Below are 19,179 nucleotides of genomic sequence, written 5' to 3' on the forward strand. Positions count from 1 at the left end.
AAGACCAACAAGGATCAGACTACCATACTTTGTAAGGTATGCCGCTGCCCGGTCCCATTCATTCATTGAATTTACCAAAAATATGCTATATCATGATGTATAACGTATCGGGATATAAAATAAGTTATATCGGGAAATAAAATTTTTGGTCATATCGCCCAGCCCTAGTCACTATATAATTAAAGAGAGCTGAATATTCAGAAAATCCAGATGTTCTATCACTCCACAGAATCATTGCCACTGTCTAGTATTTAGATGTTCAATACTCACCAACTGGACTTCACCAAATGCCCCTCGACCAATGACTTTAACTCTGTCAAAGTCTTCAGACTTCATCTGGAGGTCTCGAAACTGCCCGATGACTTTCTCATCTGAAGTGTATTAACGGTACAGAGAAACAGAGCGTGCTTTTGTGTTGTAAATATAGAGCAGTTATGAAGTGCAGCACTGATACCGTAAACATCCTCTTTAACTTTATCTTGCTGGCGCACACAAACTACTTACATCTGTTTAGGAAGGTTTCGATGTTTTTGTTCTTGCGTAGTGCAGGATAGTCCAAGTCCAAGACCAGCGCATTTATGGAGTCCTACAAACAAACAGAAACAATCCTCCATCAGATCTGGCCAACTGAAAACATGCAGGAGAGAAAAGCATCCTGAGCAGTTACACATCTCAGAAAGCACCTGTCTCTCATTAAAACGATGAATAACAGCAGTAATCACCATCATTTTTAAATATCACGGAGGGGCAAAAATATTTGAACCTTCAGGTCACTGCAATGCTGCAGCAGCTACAGTCAAACAGAATAGCTTTAAATGAAGGTGTAATGAAATCACACTGACACTGCACTGTTAAACAAACGGCCTATCATTTCTACAGTAACATTAGTGACTGAACTGCTGCAAAACAAACCAACAACAAATCTTTACATTGAAGGCTGTGTCATACTGCAAGACGCTGTGTTGTAATCAAAACATGACAATGAATCATGACCAACAAGTCTGTCCATCTGTTGAGTCAGAGACCCCTCAATTAACTGAGATTCTTCAAGTCAAGTGGTCGTTTTTAGTGTTCAATGCAATAACAGGAACAAACTCTTCAAGGAAAAGTGAGATAAGACCTACACAAGCCAACTCAAACGACCAGTGTCAGTTGGTCTGTACCTCCAGTGAAAGAAGCTCCCTCCATAGCCTTTGCTCTATTACTATTCAATACATTAAATTTACAGTAAACCTACATTGCAAAGTTCTTTTTTACATGATTCCAGTACAGCGGGTCCTCGATTTACGTCAGAGTTCAGCTCCTACAGACTGATGTAAGTCGATTTTCGCCTTAAGTCAGAAGTCCGGGGAAAATAAAAACAAAGCCGTTATGTGCATCACGATATTGATCAGTTCTATATAAAAGTCATGAATGCCAACGACTTTGTTACATGTATGAGTCATTTTACAAGAAGATAACAGAATATGTTCCACTGTTTTTACAACTTGATCTAATAATGCCGACGTTCGTCGGTGTTTCGCCCTGTTCTGAGCATTTTATTAAATCTAATTTCACTTCCATGGTTTGTTGTTCTAAAGATTTTGATGTTTAGCTTTACACATGTACATGCTTTTCTGGATGTACCGCTCTGTATTTTGTAAACGCCACAGAGGCAATATCGTAAGTAATTAACTTCATTTTTGGGCTGACTGGTCAAGTTAAAATGATTTATTTACACGTATTTATGTTGCTTTATTCTGTTTTTATGGCAGTTTTCACTCTGTTTGTAATGTGTATGAAGAGCCACAGTAAAGAAGTCAAGTTCCATCCATCCATTCTCTATACACCGCTTTATCCTCACTAGGGTCGCGGGGGGTGCTGGAGCCTATCCCAGCTGACTCGGGTGAAGGCAGAGGACACCCTGGACAGGTCGCCAGTCTGTCACAGGGCTACATATACAGACAAACAATCACACACACATTCACACTTACGGGCAATTTAGAATAATCAATTAACCTCAGCTTGTTTTTGGACTGTGGGAGGAAGCCGGAGTACCCATAGAAAACCCACGCATGCACAGGGAGAACATGCAAACTCCATGCAGAAAGATCCCAGGCCCAGGCCGGGATTTGAACCAGGGATCTTCTTGCTGCAAGGCGAAAGTGCTAACCACTAGAACACTGTGCAGCCCAGAAGTCGAGTTTCACCATTAATTTTGCAAGAGTAATTTTAACTAGTTGGACAACTTCAGCTTCTACCATCACCATCAGAAGAGTCTGACTTACACTTCGGAGCCATAATGAAGGGCAAAAAGTTAGTGAATGTAGCACAATCCAAGGTGGTATACAACCAGTGAATGTAAACAAAGCTATCTTATAGCATTCGTACGTATTCGTCCGCTCCACTAGCCAACTAATTCCACGTAACCAGTTTCGACACAACGCCGTAGGTCGAGGACCTGCTGTATTTGTACTAAGATCTCAAGAATCATATTTGTGAGCCCTAACTGACAAAATTGTTAAATAAATAATACAGCTTCATAAATCATCACAGAACAAGTCCATGACATGTTTTCATTACAATTAAGAGTACACAATAAATTTATTACAAATCACAATTTTGGCTTCACACAACTAAAAGCTCACAACTGACTGCAATACTGATGCTCAAAACGTGGTGTTCTCATGAGAAGTTCAAGTCACTTCTTTCACACCAGGCAATGCTGTAACTTCATTTCTAAACTGTTTCAATCGATCATTAATTTCCAGGGATTAAATATTAATAGCAAAAAAGCACGCTCTAAATGTCTGACTGAAACAGAAGCACACATGAGCTGCCTGTCTCATTATTCTGATAAATCCATACGGTAGCCTCACATTACATGTCTGCATTTCAAATAGGCCACAAATAAAATCTAGCATCATATGCAGTCTGCTGTCTTTCATAGATTCTAAAATGCTCAAAAATCTGTTCCCACTCTGTTGCATTTGTTAATGTGTTTGAAATCATCGCTGAAGCTCATGCCAATCTGATTGGCAGATAGTCCGTACATGCATAAAAAAACAGAACAAATCTGATTCAACTGATTCTAATTTGGCTAAAGTCATCCTGCTTCCTATTCTAGCAGCATTCATTTGCACACAACAAGGAGATTATGAAACATTGTGTGAACATTCACAGCATGAGTGTCAAAATACAGAATGTATTTGAAGATCTATAAAAGCTGCTGTTTACTTAATTATATTCATGAGATTTGAGTCATTTAGCTCAATGCTAGAAGACATAACCACCACCTGACTAGAGAGGAAATGTGTCATCCCTGACTGACTTAACATTCACTGTAACTCATCACTAGAGTGAAGCAACAGGGCCGCTGAAAATGACAGACTCACAGACAACTTCCACCCAATAAAGGCAACGGAGAGCAGAACTAACGAAGCTTAATGCAGCAGCACAACATCACTGACTGCAGTTCTAAGAGGAATCTATTATTTTGTCTATTTTCTCACCACTGCACAGAACAAAAACAGTTCCACATCACTGCAGCCCGGCAAGTCTGAGAGGAAACCATCAGCATCTCATCCAGCAGTGATCAAGTCGACTGACTGAATACACAAACAGCAAGTACAGGAAAAGAAAACAGTTTAACTGAGAGAGGGAGAGAGAGAGAGAGAGAGAGAGAGAGAGAGTGTGTGAAAGAGAGATAAATTGAGAAAAAGATAGAGGGAGAGAAAGAGAGAGATATAGAGAGAAAGATATAAAGACATAAATTAAGAGAGAAAGAGAGAGAAAGAAAGGCAGAGAGAAAAAGAGCGATATAAAGAAAAAGAGAGAGAGAGACAGAGGGAGAGAGAGAAAAAGAGATACAGACAGAGATAGCGAGAGAAAGAGAGATAAATTAAGAGAGAAAAAGATAGAGGGAGAGAGATATATAGAGAGATAGAAAGAGAAATTAAGAAAGAGAAAAAGATAGAGGGAGAGAAAGAGGGAGAGAGGAAGAGAGCAAGAAAGAAAGAAAGAAAGAAAGAGCGAGAAAGAGAAAAAGAAAAAAAGAAAAAGAAATTAAGAGAGAGCAATAGATAGAAAAGAGAGATAGAGAGACAGATATAGAGATATAAATTAAGAGAGAGAGAGAGAAAGAAAGGTAGAGAGAAAAGAGCGATATAAAGAAAGAGAGAGAGGGAGAGAGAAAGAAAGAGAGATACAGAGAGATAAAAAAGAGACAGGGAGAGATAAAGGGAGCGAGAAAGAGACAGACATATATATAAAGAGACAGACAGACAGACAGACAGACAGACAGACAGACAGACAGACAGACAGACAGACAGACAGACAGACAGACAGACAGACAGACAGACAGACAGACAGACAGACAGACAGACAGACAGACTCGGTGACTAATCCTTCCAACAGCAGCTGCCTACTTTATTCTGTTGATAGGATTCATCTGCTGACAAATGATGAACACACTGTTTCTGTGACCTTTTGAAAACTGTTAATGGAGGAGAGATGATTTCACCACCTCACGGTGTGTACACTAATTCAGAACTGCATTTACCACACTCAGTTTATATCTCAGATTTGGTACTTTTGATGGGCTTACAGGAAGGTAAAAGAAAGAAAAAGCTCATGCTTTCATGTATGAATTCTGTCTTTTTCCTGTTTCTGCAGTGCTGTAACCAGGAATAAAGATTTTGGGCAAAAACACACCAAATTCACAGTTAACTTTCTAAGTTGTTTTTGCATGTTCTAATATTTGCATTAAGATCTCAAGTATCACACTTTGGGGCTTAACAGACCAAATTGTAGGTTTGAAGAGTCATCAGACAAGTAAAAACTATACAAACTTATCAGTAAATCATTCTGTCTGTTAAATAGTTAAGGAATAAGTAATAACTCTCACATAAAACTGAAAAAAAACAGAACTGTTTATGTGGGTGCGTAGATGACATGGATTGGTTTCAGCGTGGGTAAATCTGATTTTAGAACGTCTTATTTCACTCTTTTCACAGTAATATTTGGTCACACACCTGTCTGAGTGATAATCGCTGCAGCAACTAAATGTGGCAACTAGAGGCTCCTCTGTGCACAGTCGCCCACATAGCGTCTACAGCAGCGTGCACGTGAGGCGTTTATGTAACACTGGCAAATTCTGGCATCTACCAATAAGCTGATGTCAATCAGGTGAAAAGTTTTAGGTACGACTGCGTTTAGATTTTGTGTTAGACATGCCTGAAAGGATTGACAGATATTAAAAAAAGATTAATTTACTATTTTGACGCAAAGAGTCATCCATTAGAGTCATCCATTAGCACTGATTAAGAGCAACATAGAAGCAAAAGCAGTGCTCTGTTCAAATGCAAAAGCATTTTGTCCATAAAAATCAATGAATAACTGATGAACAATTGTGATCTCTACATCAATAACAAGATGACATGGTCATCAATATCCCCCGCCACATGTGATGTCTATGAGTCTATATCCAAAATAGTGATAAAGGGCCATAACTCTGCCTTATGGAGGGCGATTCAGGTTCCCACGTCAATTAAGGGCTGGCGCGTGACGTAACAATGTGCCAAGTGAACAATGTCAGACTCATATGAATGTAGAGAGTCTTTACTATAGTCTGTGAAAGGATTGTCCTTGTAGTATGTACCGTTTGGCCAGGATGGCGATTTAAGTAAAAAAAAAAAAAAAAAAAGGGACAGATTTTGTCCCTCTCCACACTCTAGCACCAGAGGAGCACATGCTCTAACATGGGATTTTTTGCTCAACCTAGGGGTTTTTGGAGGCTCCTGTATGGAAAACCATAAATCCCACCGTCACAATATGTACATGTCTGAAAAGAAGAGAGTTGGGGCTTTTTTTAAGACTAAAATGAAGTCTGTAGGTGAAAGTATGGCGAAGCTGTAGCGTTTGGAAAACAGTGCATGACATGGTCATCAATATCCCCCGCCACATGTGATGTCTATGAGTCTATATCCAAAATAGTGATAAAGGGCCATAACTGTGTTAAATATTATCGCACAGGTCTCATTTTCGAACTCGATCAAGGTGTCCATGGTGTGAAGCTACACACTAAATTTCGTAATCCTAGCTGTAACAGTTTCCGAGAAAAGCTGTCCCCTTCATCTCGGACGCACGGACGGACGGACGGACGGACGGACGGACGGAGGCCAAACCTATATCCCCCTTTTCCACTTCGTGGAGGCGGGGGATAAAAATAACAGTGCAACCTTTATGTTGCTTCGTAGTGAAGATGAAGATTATGTTATGAAAATGGGAGGACGGTGCCTTATCAACTAGTGCTAGCTAACTCAGTAGCTGCATTATAAAGTGCAGTACTGAATGATTCCCATCACAAGTGCCACTCTATGTAGCTCTATAATGAAAACAAGCTTCAGTAGCCACAGAACCACAGTTCTCTTAACCCTGTAAGACCCAAATATAGAAAAAAATTAGCAAAAAAATTACACACACACACACACATATATATATATATATATATATATATATTAAACCCAAATACAGAAAAATATGAGAAAAACATATAATGAAACTGACAATAATAATAATAATAATAATAATAATAATAATATAAACTCAAATATTAAAAAATAGGAAAAAGAAAACAAAATTATATATAAGTCTGAATATAGAAAAAAACTGAATAAACAAAAAAATAATTATAATATAAACCCACATATTAAATAAACACGCTCTGCTTAAAACATCCCCCGCCTTATATATAGTGCCTCTGAGTGCAAGAAATAATAATATATACTGGACGATACACCTACAAAATGATACATCTTCACTACAATGAAAACAATCAGGTCAAGGTCATACACCAAAAAAGGCAGATCTACATTATGCACAGGCGGTGTGGGTGCAATATGCATGAAATCCTTCAGGTAGTTTCTGACATATGCTCCAGAAACAGAATCAAAAAATATTTGAAGTGTCTCACAATGACCTTGAAAATCAGGTCAAGGTCATGCACCCCAAAAGGCACATCTACATTACCAACAGGCTTAGTGTGCGCAATAGGACTGAAATCTCTCAAGTAGTTTCTGAGATATGATCCGGAAACCAAAAAATATTTGAAGTGCCTCAATATGACCTTGAAAACCAGGTCAAGGTTCATGCACCCCAAAAGGCACATCTATACTATATGGAGATGGCCTGGGTGCAATATGACTGAAATCCCTCAAGTAGTTTCTGAGATATGCTGCGGACACGAAATGTGGACGTACGTACGGACGGATGTGCCCACGCCAATACCCCCCTCCATGCCTACGGCCGGCGGGGGATAATAAAAATAGCAAAAAAGAAAACTAAATTTCTGGGCTCCGGATATTCGGCCCCTATTAATGACGAATATCCAAATATTCGGTCCGGTCCGCTCCATAACGTCAAATGGGGAGGGGGGGGACCGAATATTTGGGTCCAGCTCTAAAAATTCGATACAAGTCTGAATATAGAAAAAATGCGGGGAAAAATACAATAAAATAAAACAAAAATAACAACAATAATATAAACCCAAATATAGAAGAAATGAGCTAAAAATAAGAAAATTCTATATAAAGTCAAATGTAGAAAAAAATGAGAAAAAAACTACAATTAAAAAAACACAAAATAATTATAATATAAATTCAATTATAGAGAAAATGAGCTCCAAAAAAACTAAAATGAAACAAATTTATATATTTTTTATGTAATTTATAATAATGATAAAAAATAAAACTGATGATGTATTTTTGCAACAGTGGGTTTTACAGGGTTAATTGTGACATGCACACACACCTCACTGTATTTTTCCTCTTTTCCTCTCTTGCTCTCACACACACACTTCTACACACACTGACATCAGGCCGATCACTACTAAGCACATACTGTTCATGGACATGCAAAGAAAACATGTGCCAAGAAGGAAAAAAACACAGGAAAACAAAGGAGCAGAAAAATAAAAGGAGTCAGTAAAAAGAAGAGAAGAGTAACATAAAATGTTAATTTAAAAAACTAAATAGGGGTTTTACAAAAGCAATTTTTGTAGTGAGACCTTTCTTTTTAAACCCCACTCCAATCATTTAACTACAAACATCGAATTTCAGTGTCTTATAGCTACTTTAAATGCTTTAAGTGATTTAAGTAGTACATGCTGCCCTGTTCTGGAAGGTCTCTTACTGAATGCACACTGCAGCAGCCCTAAAAGGACTGAGGTTGGGAAATGGCCTGCAGCAGAGCAGAATGCTACTTTAACTGAACACAGGACCGACTATTTGTGGCATTCAGATATTTTTTTAATGGTCATAGTCTGACCCATCGTAATGTAGGAAAACCATTAAACAAGCAACAGACAGACTGATGCTAACCCCTAATCGTTACAGCGTGTAACAATAAGGAAGTCATCTATCAACTTTTGTCGGCTATGCATTCCTAAAGGGTCAATGAGGAGCTGCTTGGAACAGTGGACCAAGCCAAATGTTACAACAGAGAACACAGAACCTGAGTCTGACCCAGAGCTGTAGTTGGTTTCTTTAAGACACACTGTTCACTTGTCAGCTTTCCTTATTTTCTACTTAAACCATGGCAGTGTTCGGCGGTGTGATATGATGTGCTTCATGTCTCCCTCACTTCCTTTGTATTTGTTTCTCCTCCACCTTTCTCTTGTCTTTGTCTGCCCTTTTCTGCTGCTCTGACTCAGCCTTATCTTCCTGTCCTCCTGTTCCCTCCACCGTTCTCCGCTCGGCTGAAGTCGGTCCTCGGCGAGCTGCGCACTCCGTTTCATCATCTCAACTTCACTTCCCCATTAAAGGACTGACCTCACACAAAACTACTATTTAAGGAAAAAAAAACCACACACACCAGGGGGTGTAGAGGGGTTGCCGGGTGTCTGTGCGCATGCACTCACACAGGCGCACGCACGAGGATCTCCCATCGTGCACGGTAATACAGGAAATGATCCACCCCACCCCAGGGCTGGCAGATAATTTCACTGTGTCATGAAGCCGGTCCCTGTGTGCAAGTCATTTCCTCTGAGGCAGCTTTCCTCTGCTGCTACGACTGTCACTCTGCATTCAACTGCAGCTAAGGAAAAAAATAAACGTCACAAATGCACAGCAGCTACACACAACCGTACACGTAGATTCATATGTACATTGAAACTGCATGTGCTCATCGTTTGCTTACAAAAACATCTGCAAAGGAACCAAACATTTACAACCACATTTGAGATCAACACCCAACCGTTTCCTCACACGTAGTCGCCGTTTCATGAAAAGGTGCTAAGACTGCAAGGGTAAACTAAATTCCCCGTTCAAGGCTCAGTACTTCTTTAGTACAGCAGAGAAATGCATCAGATTCTGAGCTGGTTCCTCTAAAGTATTAAAAAAATTTACAAAAATGCCCATTAAGTCAAGTGCAACTCAAAAATAATGACCTTAAACAAACAGACAACATGGAACCTGCAAATAGGACAGTTTTGTTAAGTGCTAACATGTATTACCAATACTGGGAAAAACATGATGACTGTACATAAAGATATTTTATTGTCTCTACATTGTTGTCTGTAAATGTAGTCTGAACATTTGTCATTTGACTCAGTCACAACGGAGTCATAAATGCTTTTCTGGTTGCACCACAGAGTTTTTAGTTCAGAGAATCAGGTGCAAACAGTGTTTCTGGTAAAGTTTTCACTGAATCTGTGCAATGCCAAAATGTTATGGTAGTCTTGAAGTTTTGTTCTGGGAGGACAGGTATGTAGACATAAATAGACTTCTGACATTGTTTGGCACACAGTGAGAACCAAACCGAACAACGTGTACTCAGCGGTTCAGGTCAAAGACACATACCATCACACCAAGCATATTTCTTATTCCCATACTCTATGAGAGAGGTGTCAAACTCATTTTAGTTCAGGTTCCACAATCAGCCCAGTTTAATCTCCAGTGATCCAGACCAGTAAAATCACAGCATAAGAACCTGAAATAACCACAACTCCACATTTTTCTTGTATTTTTGTGCAAAAATGTTGACACTTAAGGAATATCTTTTTACAAAACATTATGAACAACCTGAAATTTCTTATATTCTTAATTCTAGTTCAACAACATTCATCCTCATTTTAACATTTCCACATTACAACTTCCAGATCACAGAGTGTCTACACGGAACACAACATTTAGTCACAGATATCTGGAACTGAATGATTTAGTATTTTACTTTGATCAAGACGACAAGACAAAAAACAACAAAAACAAGACAAAATGTTAGAAAAATGAGACACAAAACAACAAAAATGAGAAATAAAATGACAAAAACGTGTCAGATGCATGAAACAAAACAAAAAAGAGGCAACAAAGTTACAAAGCGACACAAAATGGACAAATGACAAAAACGAGGCAAAAAAATGACAAAAGCGAGAAACAAAACAAAAAATAGACGAACAAAAGTGACACAAAAAAAAACACAAAACAACAAAAATAATGCTCAAAACAATGAATAAAGCAAAACACAAAATTACAAAAACAAGACAAATAACAAGCGAGATAAAAAGGAAACAAAAGGACAAAAACGAGAAACAAAACAAAAACATGAGACAAATGACAAAAGTCAGACAAAAAAGACAAAAAAACAGCAAAAACAAGGCAAAATATTACAAAAATGAGACAAAATGACAAAAGAACAATCTAGTATTTTACTTCATGATCAAAACAACTTGTCATGGTCTAGAAATTATTTTAAATTTATAGTTTGCAGTACATGTCTTCTCTGTGATTTTTACACTTTACAAAGTCGTCCAGCAGGCCAGACTGGAACCTCTGGAGGGCCGGTTTTGGCCCGGGGGGCCACATGTTTGACACCTCTGCTCTATGCAATAGGATTTGTATAAAGCATTAGGTTTGCAGTGTTGTAAAAAATATATAAAATCATCATGTAGGCCCATGCTCTAATGAACAGCAATTGATTCATTGCTGTTATCATTTTAAAAACATGGTTTCCCAGCAGCTTTCAACCACAGCAGCCCAAAGGTGCTGGCTGAAATCTGTTAGCTGCCAATAGTGATCGTTTTGAAAACTATCATAACTATATTCACGACCAAACTGATTTCTCGGAAGCAACCACAAAACCACATCATGTTTCAGGGCGCTTGAAGTCAACTCATTGGGGGCCGCCGCCCACTTTCAGCGGTGAAACGTCTGTCTGTCCGTCAGTGCTGCCATCACAAGCAAAACTTCTGATTCACTGAGACACAGAACTGCTGGATAAATGCTTGAGCAGGTAGTAAGTCCAGGTAAGGAGAGTTCACTTTTCTGCCGGTGCAACGGATGGAAACATGAACAACACGTGTCCAAACAGTGCATTTCAACTGTCACTCAATAATTCAGAAGTGTTTCATGTGCAATACAACAAAGCATCAATAATCTATCACATACTGTCAAACTGAAAGGGCAGAGGACTTCACTCAACAAAAAACAAGAGGCAGGCAGAGGAAGTTGCTGCTCCAGAGCAAAATGTTCAACCTATTAAGAATCAAATGCAGAGGGGGTTCAGTTTCACAGATTTCCAACTTTGGACATGAAAAAGTTGACAAAAGCTGCTCGTTGACAGTTGCCACGAGAAATGCAAAGTAAACACTGTTGTAGCGCTTGGACTGGCTACAGGCATGTAGAAAACATTCCCTATCTACAAAACTGGACCTCATGGTGACATATTATTACTTTCTCTGTCATTTCTACATCTCTCATTCAAACAAGATGAATCAAGTGTGGGGGAAGGATAAATAAATAAATACAGGTTGCCTTGGTGACGGTGAGAGGCGCCAGCAGCTCTGTACATCTCTGCAGCAAGGAAGTGATATTATGTTGACGGGGACACAATTGCTTTTTGTTTTGGTTGCAAATTAAACTGCATTTAAAGACTGTTTGGCAGTGATGAGGTATACATGCTACATGGACACAAAAGCCCTGAGCAGCAAGTTCCTGGATCAATATTAGCCAGGCCATATATTCTCCACTGTCAGTGTCAAATAAAGGCATAAAAAACCCAAATAAGAAAAGCACTCAGAGAACGCAGTACTCCTCCAAGGCTGCTCATTCCCTCATATGGTATTGTCAGAAATGCAGCATTTGTTTACTAGTTATTGATGATCAGAAATCACTGCACCACAGAATGTGTCCATTTCATATGGATGTACCCACAAACAAAATGACCTTGTGCTGAGCACAGGCGTGTGCTACGCATGTGTACGTTATGTACGGATACCGAATTACATGACTTAAATATGTATGTACCTTTCTCTCTCTCTCTCGGGAATTGATGGGACTCAGAAACACCCCCACAATTTAATCAACTGTTCCTCGTATCATTTACAACAGGTAAGTCCCATTAAGTCAGCAGTGTTGATTTGTATATGAAATAAGTGTGCTCTCTAAATGTTGAAAAATTTGTGAAAGATTACCCAAAATATGTGCAAATTGACTACAAATGACTCAGACTAGTCCAGAACTTGCTCAAAGAATCTTCCTTAAATGTTCAAAATCTGTCCTAAATGAGTTAATTGTCTAGGATTGTTGAGAAGGGTTCAAAAAATTACTACAAATGTGTATAAAATTACTTTAAAATGGCTTCAAACTAGGGCTGCAGAGTGGTGTAGTGGTTAGCACTTTCGCCTTGCAGCCGGTTCCAATCCCGGCCTGGGATCTTTCTGCACGGAGTTTGCATGTTCTCCCTGTGCATGCGTGGGTTTTCTCCTGGCACTCCGGCTTCCTCCCACAGTCCAAAAATATGCTGAGGTTAATTGATAACTCTAAATTGTCTGTAGGTGTGAATGTGAGTGTACTTGTTTGTCTGTATATGTAGCCCTGCGACAGACTGACGACCTGTCCAGGGTGAAGAGAACGGATGGATGGCTTCAAACTAGCAAAAATGTCTTTGTAAAGTGAGAATATTTCAGTTAGTTCTATAAACATTTGTGGTCCGTAGGGGTGGATCTATAGCAGGATTGCAATCATGTGATCGTCAGCAGGCAGTTGACGTAGTATTCACTTGTTGTCATGGTTACAGTGACGCCATGCTGCTATCTTGCAATGATACAGAAATCTTTAACAAACCTGTAGGTACAGACTATAAGCCACATCACTGCCAAAATCTAATCACTTGGTCCTTATGTCATTTCTGACCTTCCCTGGAAATTTCATCCAAATCCATTGGTCTGATGTTGGCCACAGACGGAATAACAGACAACAGACAAACGCACACCGACTGTCACATAACTTTGCCGCATTCCTTAATGGAGTAATAATTCTTAAAGTGGTATTGAGGTGGGGTGTAAGAAATCAAACATATTGATAATCTAAGTGTTGATGACGATACATTGTGGGTTTGAAAACAGGTAGCATTCCACTTTAAAGTGCTTTCTTGAACCACATTTGCATTTCAGGATTCAGAGAAACCCTGTAGATCATTCATAATAAGCTGTTCAGTGCATTGGAGTCACACAAGAGAAATGACTGCACACAGCTCTCCTAATTTGCCTCCATTAGCATTACTGTAAAAAAAGCCAACAAGACTCTGGGGGACATTTCTCAGCTACTCAGTTGAAGCGGCTATTTATGAATATTAAATAACTGACAAGTGTCTGGGGAAGTATAAAGCTGCATCAACACTTTCAACTTTCATGCATCTAACATGCTGAATCTGGACCTGCTCCTTACCACCACAGACCCTCAGCTCTTCATCCACAGCACTGCTGGCATTAAAGGAAAGGTTTTATTCTATAACAATCAATTGCAGTAATTACAAATCACACAGTCGGATTCTTTAGCACAATATGATAAATTACACCTCCTCGTACAGCCATATGAAGAACCGTAAAGTAATATCTTCCTGAGCTCTTAGGAGTATCTGTCCAGTTCGGCTTATCAGTATGAGTTGTTATGTATCTATTAGATAGCACTTTATCTTTGCTATACTGTAATCTAGTCACTGGGTTATGGCTGGTTGCTTAGCAACTCCTGCAAAATACAAAGAGTTGAAACCAATTGCAACTCCAGAGAAGCAGCAGGCAGGAGGCTTATAAGTGCTTCTTTTCTGCACATTCTATTCTTTTCCATTTTATTTGCCCAACCTGCTGTTGACAGAGCAGTCGTTCTCCCTCGCCTGCTTCCACTCTTTATCACCTTATAAAAAGCCACGTGGATCCACCAGCCAGGAATGCAATGATGTGAAAGAAGCTGAACACACAAAGAAATAACACAACTATTCAAAGTCTCACATCACAACCTGTCTCTGCTCCATCTGCAGTGCCCCCCCCCAAAAAAAACCTTCTTCTTCATCTTCTTCATACTCGTGTCATCGCTGGGCATGTGGAACAGAAAACAAGCAGCACCGCTCTGGGCTTTAAAAGGATTGAGCAGAAAGTTAATGTTTTGATCAAATTCCAGCCGTTTTAAAAATAGTTGTGGGGATAAACGGTGGGCCGGGCAGAGCGAGGGGACGGTGCCAGGCCGGGCTCGTAAACCCTCCAAGACAGACACAACGGCAGGAATCCTGCGCTCGCAAATAGCACAGCTAATGTCCCCCCGGGGAATAACAAGAGTATGTCTTACTCTTGCATTTGACAGATTTCTGTCCCATGCTCCTGCGCCCTACGCATTTTTGGCACCCACGCTTTATTATAAAGCATGCTGAAGAATGTGCCAGGAAAAATAGCAGAGGGAGTACTGCCTGTACAAAACGTCCCGCTGCACATTAACCTTAAACTGTAAGTTGGCTAAATGCTTACAGTGATGTTCCACCAAGACACTATGCTGTTTAATGCAACCACATGATTTAAAGTTTTCCGAGTCTGGCAGACACAAGATGATTGAATTGTTAAGAAATAAAAAGTAATATTTCTGTAAATCAAAGACTACTTGCGCTATTTTCTTCCTCAAACAAAACATTCCAATTAGGAAACATTCTATTATTGAACTTCTTATAATTCACAAGTCAATATAACTGCATTTTCAGGAATTTCACATGTAGAAAAGATTAAGAAGCACCTGATTTTTACAGACAATTTATCTTTTTGATTAAATGTTTTTTTTTAAATTGCAAATTGTATGTAGTAAGTCTATACAGCTTTAAAAAACAGTCAAAAAAATGTCACTCAAGTTCCCTATTTAATTACTACTATAGAAGATGTAAAAAAAAAAAAAACACTGAAATTTGCACATTTGTGCGGTTGAAATCAGAGAATTTTTACTACCATGCATTAGCAGGACCAAAATGAAATCACCAGAGTTGAGAACATTTCTTTCAATTACTTTTTAACTAGTTTTGTGTGCCTGGCCAATTACTGAAACATATATGTCTTAACTAGGGCTGGACCCGAATATCCAGATATCCGAATATTCGTTCGTGATGATGGTATCCAAATATTAATTTTGAGATCCGAATATTCGTCAGACGATGTCGCGTGAACATTATTCGTCTCGCGAATTCGGCCAGTGTATACCACTCGTAGGCCGTTACTATAGGAACCAATCGTAGTATTCCGCTAGTTTCTAAATATTTTGTTAGGTTTCTGTCAAATTATCAAAGACAATATAAAACCTCAGTTTGCCTGCATTTGAACAGATATACGATAGATATATGTTGCCAGCTGTAATAAAGAAACCACAACACTGAAATGATGTCATTAGTTTCAGTTTCACTCCTTCGCCATCCATGGTTACATTTGCAAATAAATGTTATTAGAACTGGCACAAACAATTTGAGTTACAACTGCCAGCTTCGACGTTTGAACACTGCTGGCCTAAACTCAGCCACGCACGTCCAAATGTTCTTGTTTGGGTTTGTTTAAGGAAATGATAGCTGTATGAACTCACTGGCAGTCCGGAGCCGTTTGCTAATGTGTTGTATTGTTCTGTTGTTGCTGCTGGCTGCACACAATGCAGCTTGTGTGTTGCTAAGATCAACTGAATAATGTGTTTGCTTGTAAAAAAATGAATGCAAATTGGTGTCCATGAAGCCTGTATGTGTGTGTGTGTGTGTGTGTGCATGAAAAAAAGTGCATGTATGTGTGTAGGAGGTTTTGTTTCAGCAGCGGGTTGTGATGGAACGATGAGGCTGAGGCCAGATGGATGCTTGTGCGTTATGCGTAGGAGCCTCCTGTTCTCTTCTCTGCTCTTCTCACTCACACCCTCACTGGAAACTAAAAATACACCAAGACTCAGGTATTAAACTTTTTAACATCACAGGGTGAAGATTCTGCACAACACAGATTCAACAAAAGGGTTTGTGCGTTCATCCACTGCTAACCACAGGGCGCTTTGCATAGCTCGGTTCATGACCCTGCTGCTTTGAACCGTGTGGGAAGTGAAAGTTCTTCAAAAGTCTGATCTTCCATCAGAGCTGCAATATCCAAAAACTATGCAGAAAGATTATACAAGTGGACTGTTGTGTTGTCAAATCCCTGCAGTTTGCATTCACAAGTTATAATCTCAACCACAATCTTTACGTCTAGACATATAGATCCACCAGATTAAGACGAACCTCAGGCTGCATCCATTTCCACTCACATTAGAACCTTATACTCCTGTTAGGACATCCCATACTCCTGTAAGGACATCCCATCCAGCTCTGGTACAACTCTAAATGTCACATTAGTAGGATGGATGAGCTTATTTAAAGGTTAATCATACGACCAGATGAGCAGTTCAGCTGTAGCGTAGTTGTACTAAAAATTTGTGTCTAAACAGTGTTTTGTTTTTCCTCTACTTCCAGCATACCATTTAAATTCTCGTCACTGTGCTCTTCCTCATTTTTTGAATTCCTTCTCACATCCCTGTAAGATAGATTCTGGCTCATGTCTTGTTCTATTCGTCCAACGTATTATATAATGTGTAATCAAGGTGCTGAGAACAGTGTGTTTATTTCTGTGTGTCTCTTAGTGTGGGGGTGTGTGGACTTTGAATTGTGTGCACTGTAGAATGACTGTTTTACAGTACGGTGTGAAGAATATTTTTACCTTCAAAAGCAAAATAACAGGAGTTTCTATCAGTCACTGTAATTTCTGCTCACAAAATGTCATTTCTTAAATAAAATGAAAAAATCTGATCCAATATGTAGTTTAGGTAAACAGCTGTCTGGTGAATCACACCAGCTTGGAGATCAATAACAATCAACTCTATTCAACCTGAAGGCAGCAATTTTACCATATATTTTCCTTAAAAATGTGAAAAATCAAGTGAACAGAGAAAGGATGACAGACCAAAGGTCAACAGCTTATCTCTACACAGGATCTAAAACTCTATAACAGAACAAAAAGAACAGTGTCTACAACTTTCTGCTAACAACCCCACACTGCAACGTGCTGCATTTACAGACGCCAAACACAGGCGGTATAGAACAGATGGACGGAGCCACCACGACATCACCGTTTGGTTTGTACGGTGAACTACTGTTTTGGAACCATGAGTTTAAACATTGTCCATCTCCATCTTGGTCAGGATGTGAAGTGAATCTGACCTAGAACTCAGCGATCCTGTGCACACCCATTTAACAGCAACTCCTCAATCACGAGCTAGCCACACCTCAAACATGCCCTGATTAAAGTCTTATTTCATATTAAATCTAACCATAATTAACAAAGTGAACATAAAGCTGTACTGAAGGAGCCTTGAGAATACTAACTGAGACCATAAACTCTTTATGAAGATGTTTTCTGATGTAACAGATCAGTTAAGAGGAAGGGTCATTTCCTTACAGACTTCTATGGACGCAGAGGAGGTACCTTCGTCTAGCTATTAGAAAGATTACAGGTTTGAATCACTTCCACAACAGCTTTATTATTATTTCAGACTCCTTTTATGTACGGTCTATAAAGCCAAATTGTTGTTTTGCACCAAACTGCAGATGATTATGAAATATAAATCCTGAATCACTGCCAACTACGATGAACCCTTGAGCATCCATTTTATAGGAGGAACTGAGGGAGTGAACAAAGGGTTATTTTCAAATACAGCTCATTTCTTGGCTATGTGCAGGAACATTCTAGAGTCTTGTTGTCACAGTGAAGTTTCCATGCATCCACCTAAAACCTCAACATGTTAGTTTTTCTACTTTAGATTTAATCAAATGAGATACAACACCTTAGCTAGCCGGCTTTAGTAGTGTTGACTTTGTTACCTTCAGAAAGAGTCAGATGAGCAGTTTTCTTATTTCCAAGTGTTTGCAATAAACTAACTACATGTTCATCTAACAGCCGTAAGAGTAGCATCAATTCTCTGCAAGAAAGAAAATAAGTTTCCCTTTCCTAAAATGTCAAACTATCCCTTTGATAACATAAACTTCCAAATTTGTTTGTACACTGATGACAGAAGTAGGTGAAAAAGAAATGTTAATGATTGAAAGTCCTAAACAACATGATCACATGTGTTTAGAAAGACTCTGTTGAGCATCTATGGCTTTAATAAACACGGAAAACACACATAGAATTTATTATTACTGACCACTGACGAGTACCAGAAGCTACATAACTGAAGTGAAGGTTGACATTTTCAGACTGCTGGGGGCTTGCCCGGAAGACGCCAGGTCTTCTTCACTGGAGTGGAGCAAAAACCAAAAAAAGACCATGGAGAGGCCCAACCGTCTCACCAGAGGAGGTGTGGAGCAGAGAGACTGGCTTGTTTTGAAGAAAAAAAAAAAGTTGGCCGGGGCCACCGTCCCCAGTGCCTTATAAGGCAGTGTTTCTATCCAGCTAGCACAGAGAAGCTGGGACTGCTGCTGCTCGCCTGAGAGGAACTCCACTCCAGAGATGAAGCACAGTCTCAGGTTGACTATTGGGGCAAAGAGAACATGACATGCAGGAGCTTATTTCCACCTCCCTAAAGAGCTACACAATAAAGGGAAAAAAAAGGCCCGGTATGGGTGATGCATGGTGGGGCAACAGGATAAAAGGGGTGGAAAGGAACAGAGAAGCTGAAGAAAAGGAGAGACGGGAGATGCTGGGTGAGAAGGAGAGTGATAAATCAAGGGTATGAGGTGGGTCAATGATAGAGAGAGAGGAATAAAGAAAGAATACATGAATGGAGATGGATTAGAGGAACAAAGTTGAGCAACCAACACAGCAAAACTAACAGCACAGTGCTATTTAAAGACGTTTATCCCCTAATGCTGAATAAAGACTGCCTCATACTGAACGACTAT

General features: G+C 39.4%; 1 protein-coding gene across 1 annotated transcript in view; it reads right to left on the bottom strand.

The window, feature by feature from the left end:
• The window catches only part of rock2a (rho-associated, coiled-coil containing protein kinase 2a), a 55,239-nt gene that overhangs the window by 31,154 nt on the left and 4,906 nt on the right, over nt 1-19,179 (bottom strand). Inside the window, exons 2-3 of the mRNA XM_022192975.2 lie at nt 505-586; nt 271-371 (exon numbers count right to left, since the gene is read on the bottom strand). Coding sequence (XP_022048667.1) covers nt 271-371; nt 505-586 — 183 coding nt within the window. The remainder of the gene's footprint in view (nt 1-270; nt 372-504; nt 587-19,179) is intronic.

This window comes from Acanthochromis polyacanthus, chromosome 1 (assembly GCF_021347895.1).
Source record: "Acanthochromis polyacanthus isolate Apoly-LR-REF ecotype Palm Island chromosome 1, KAUST_Apoly_ChrSc, whole genome shotgun sequence".
NCBI lineage: Eukaryota > Metazoa > Chordata > Actinopteri > Pomacentridae > Acanthochromis > Acanthochromis polyacanthus.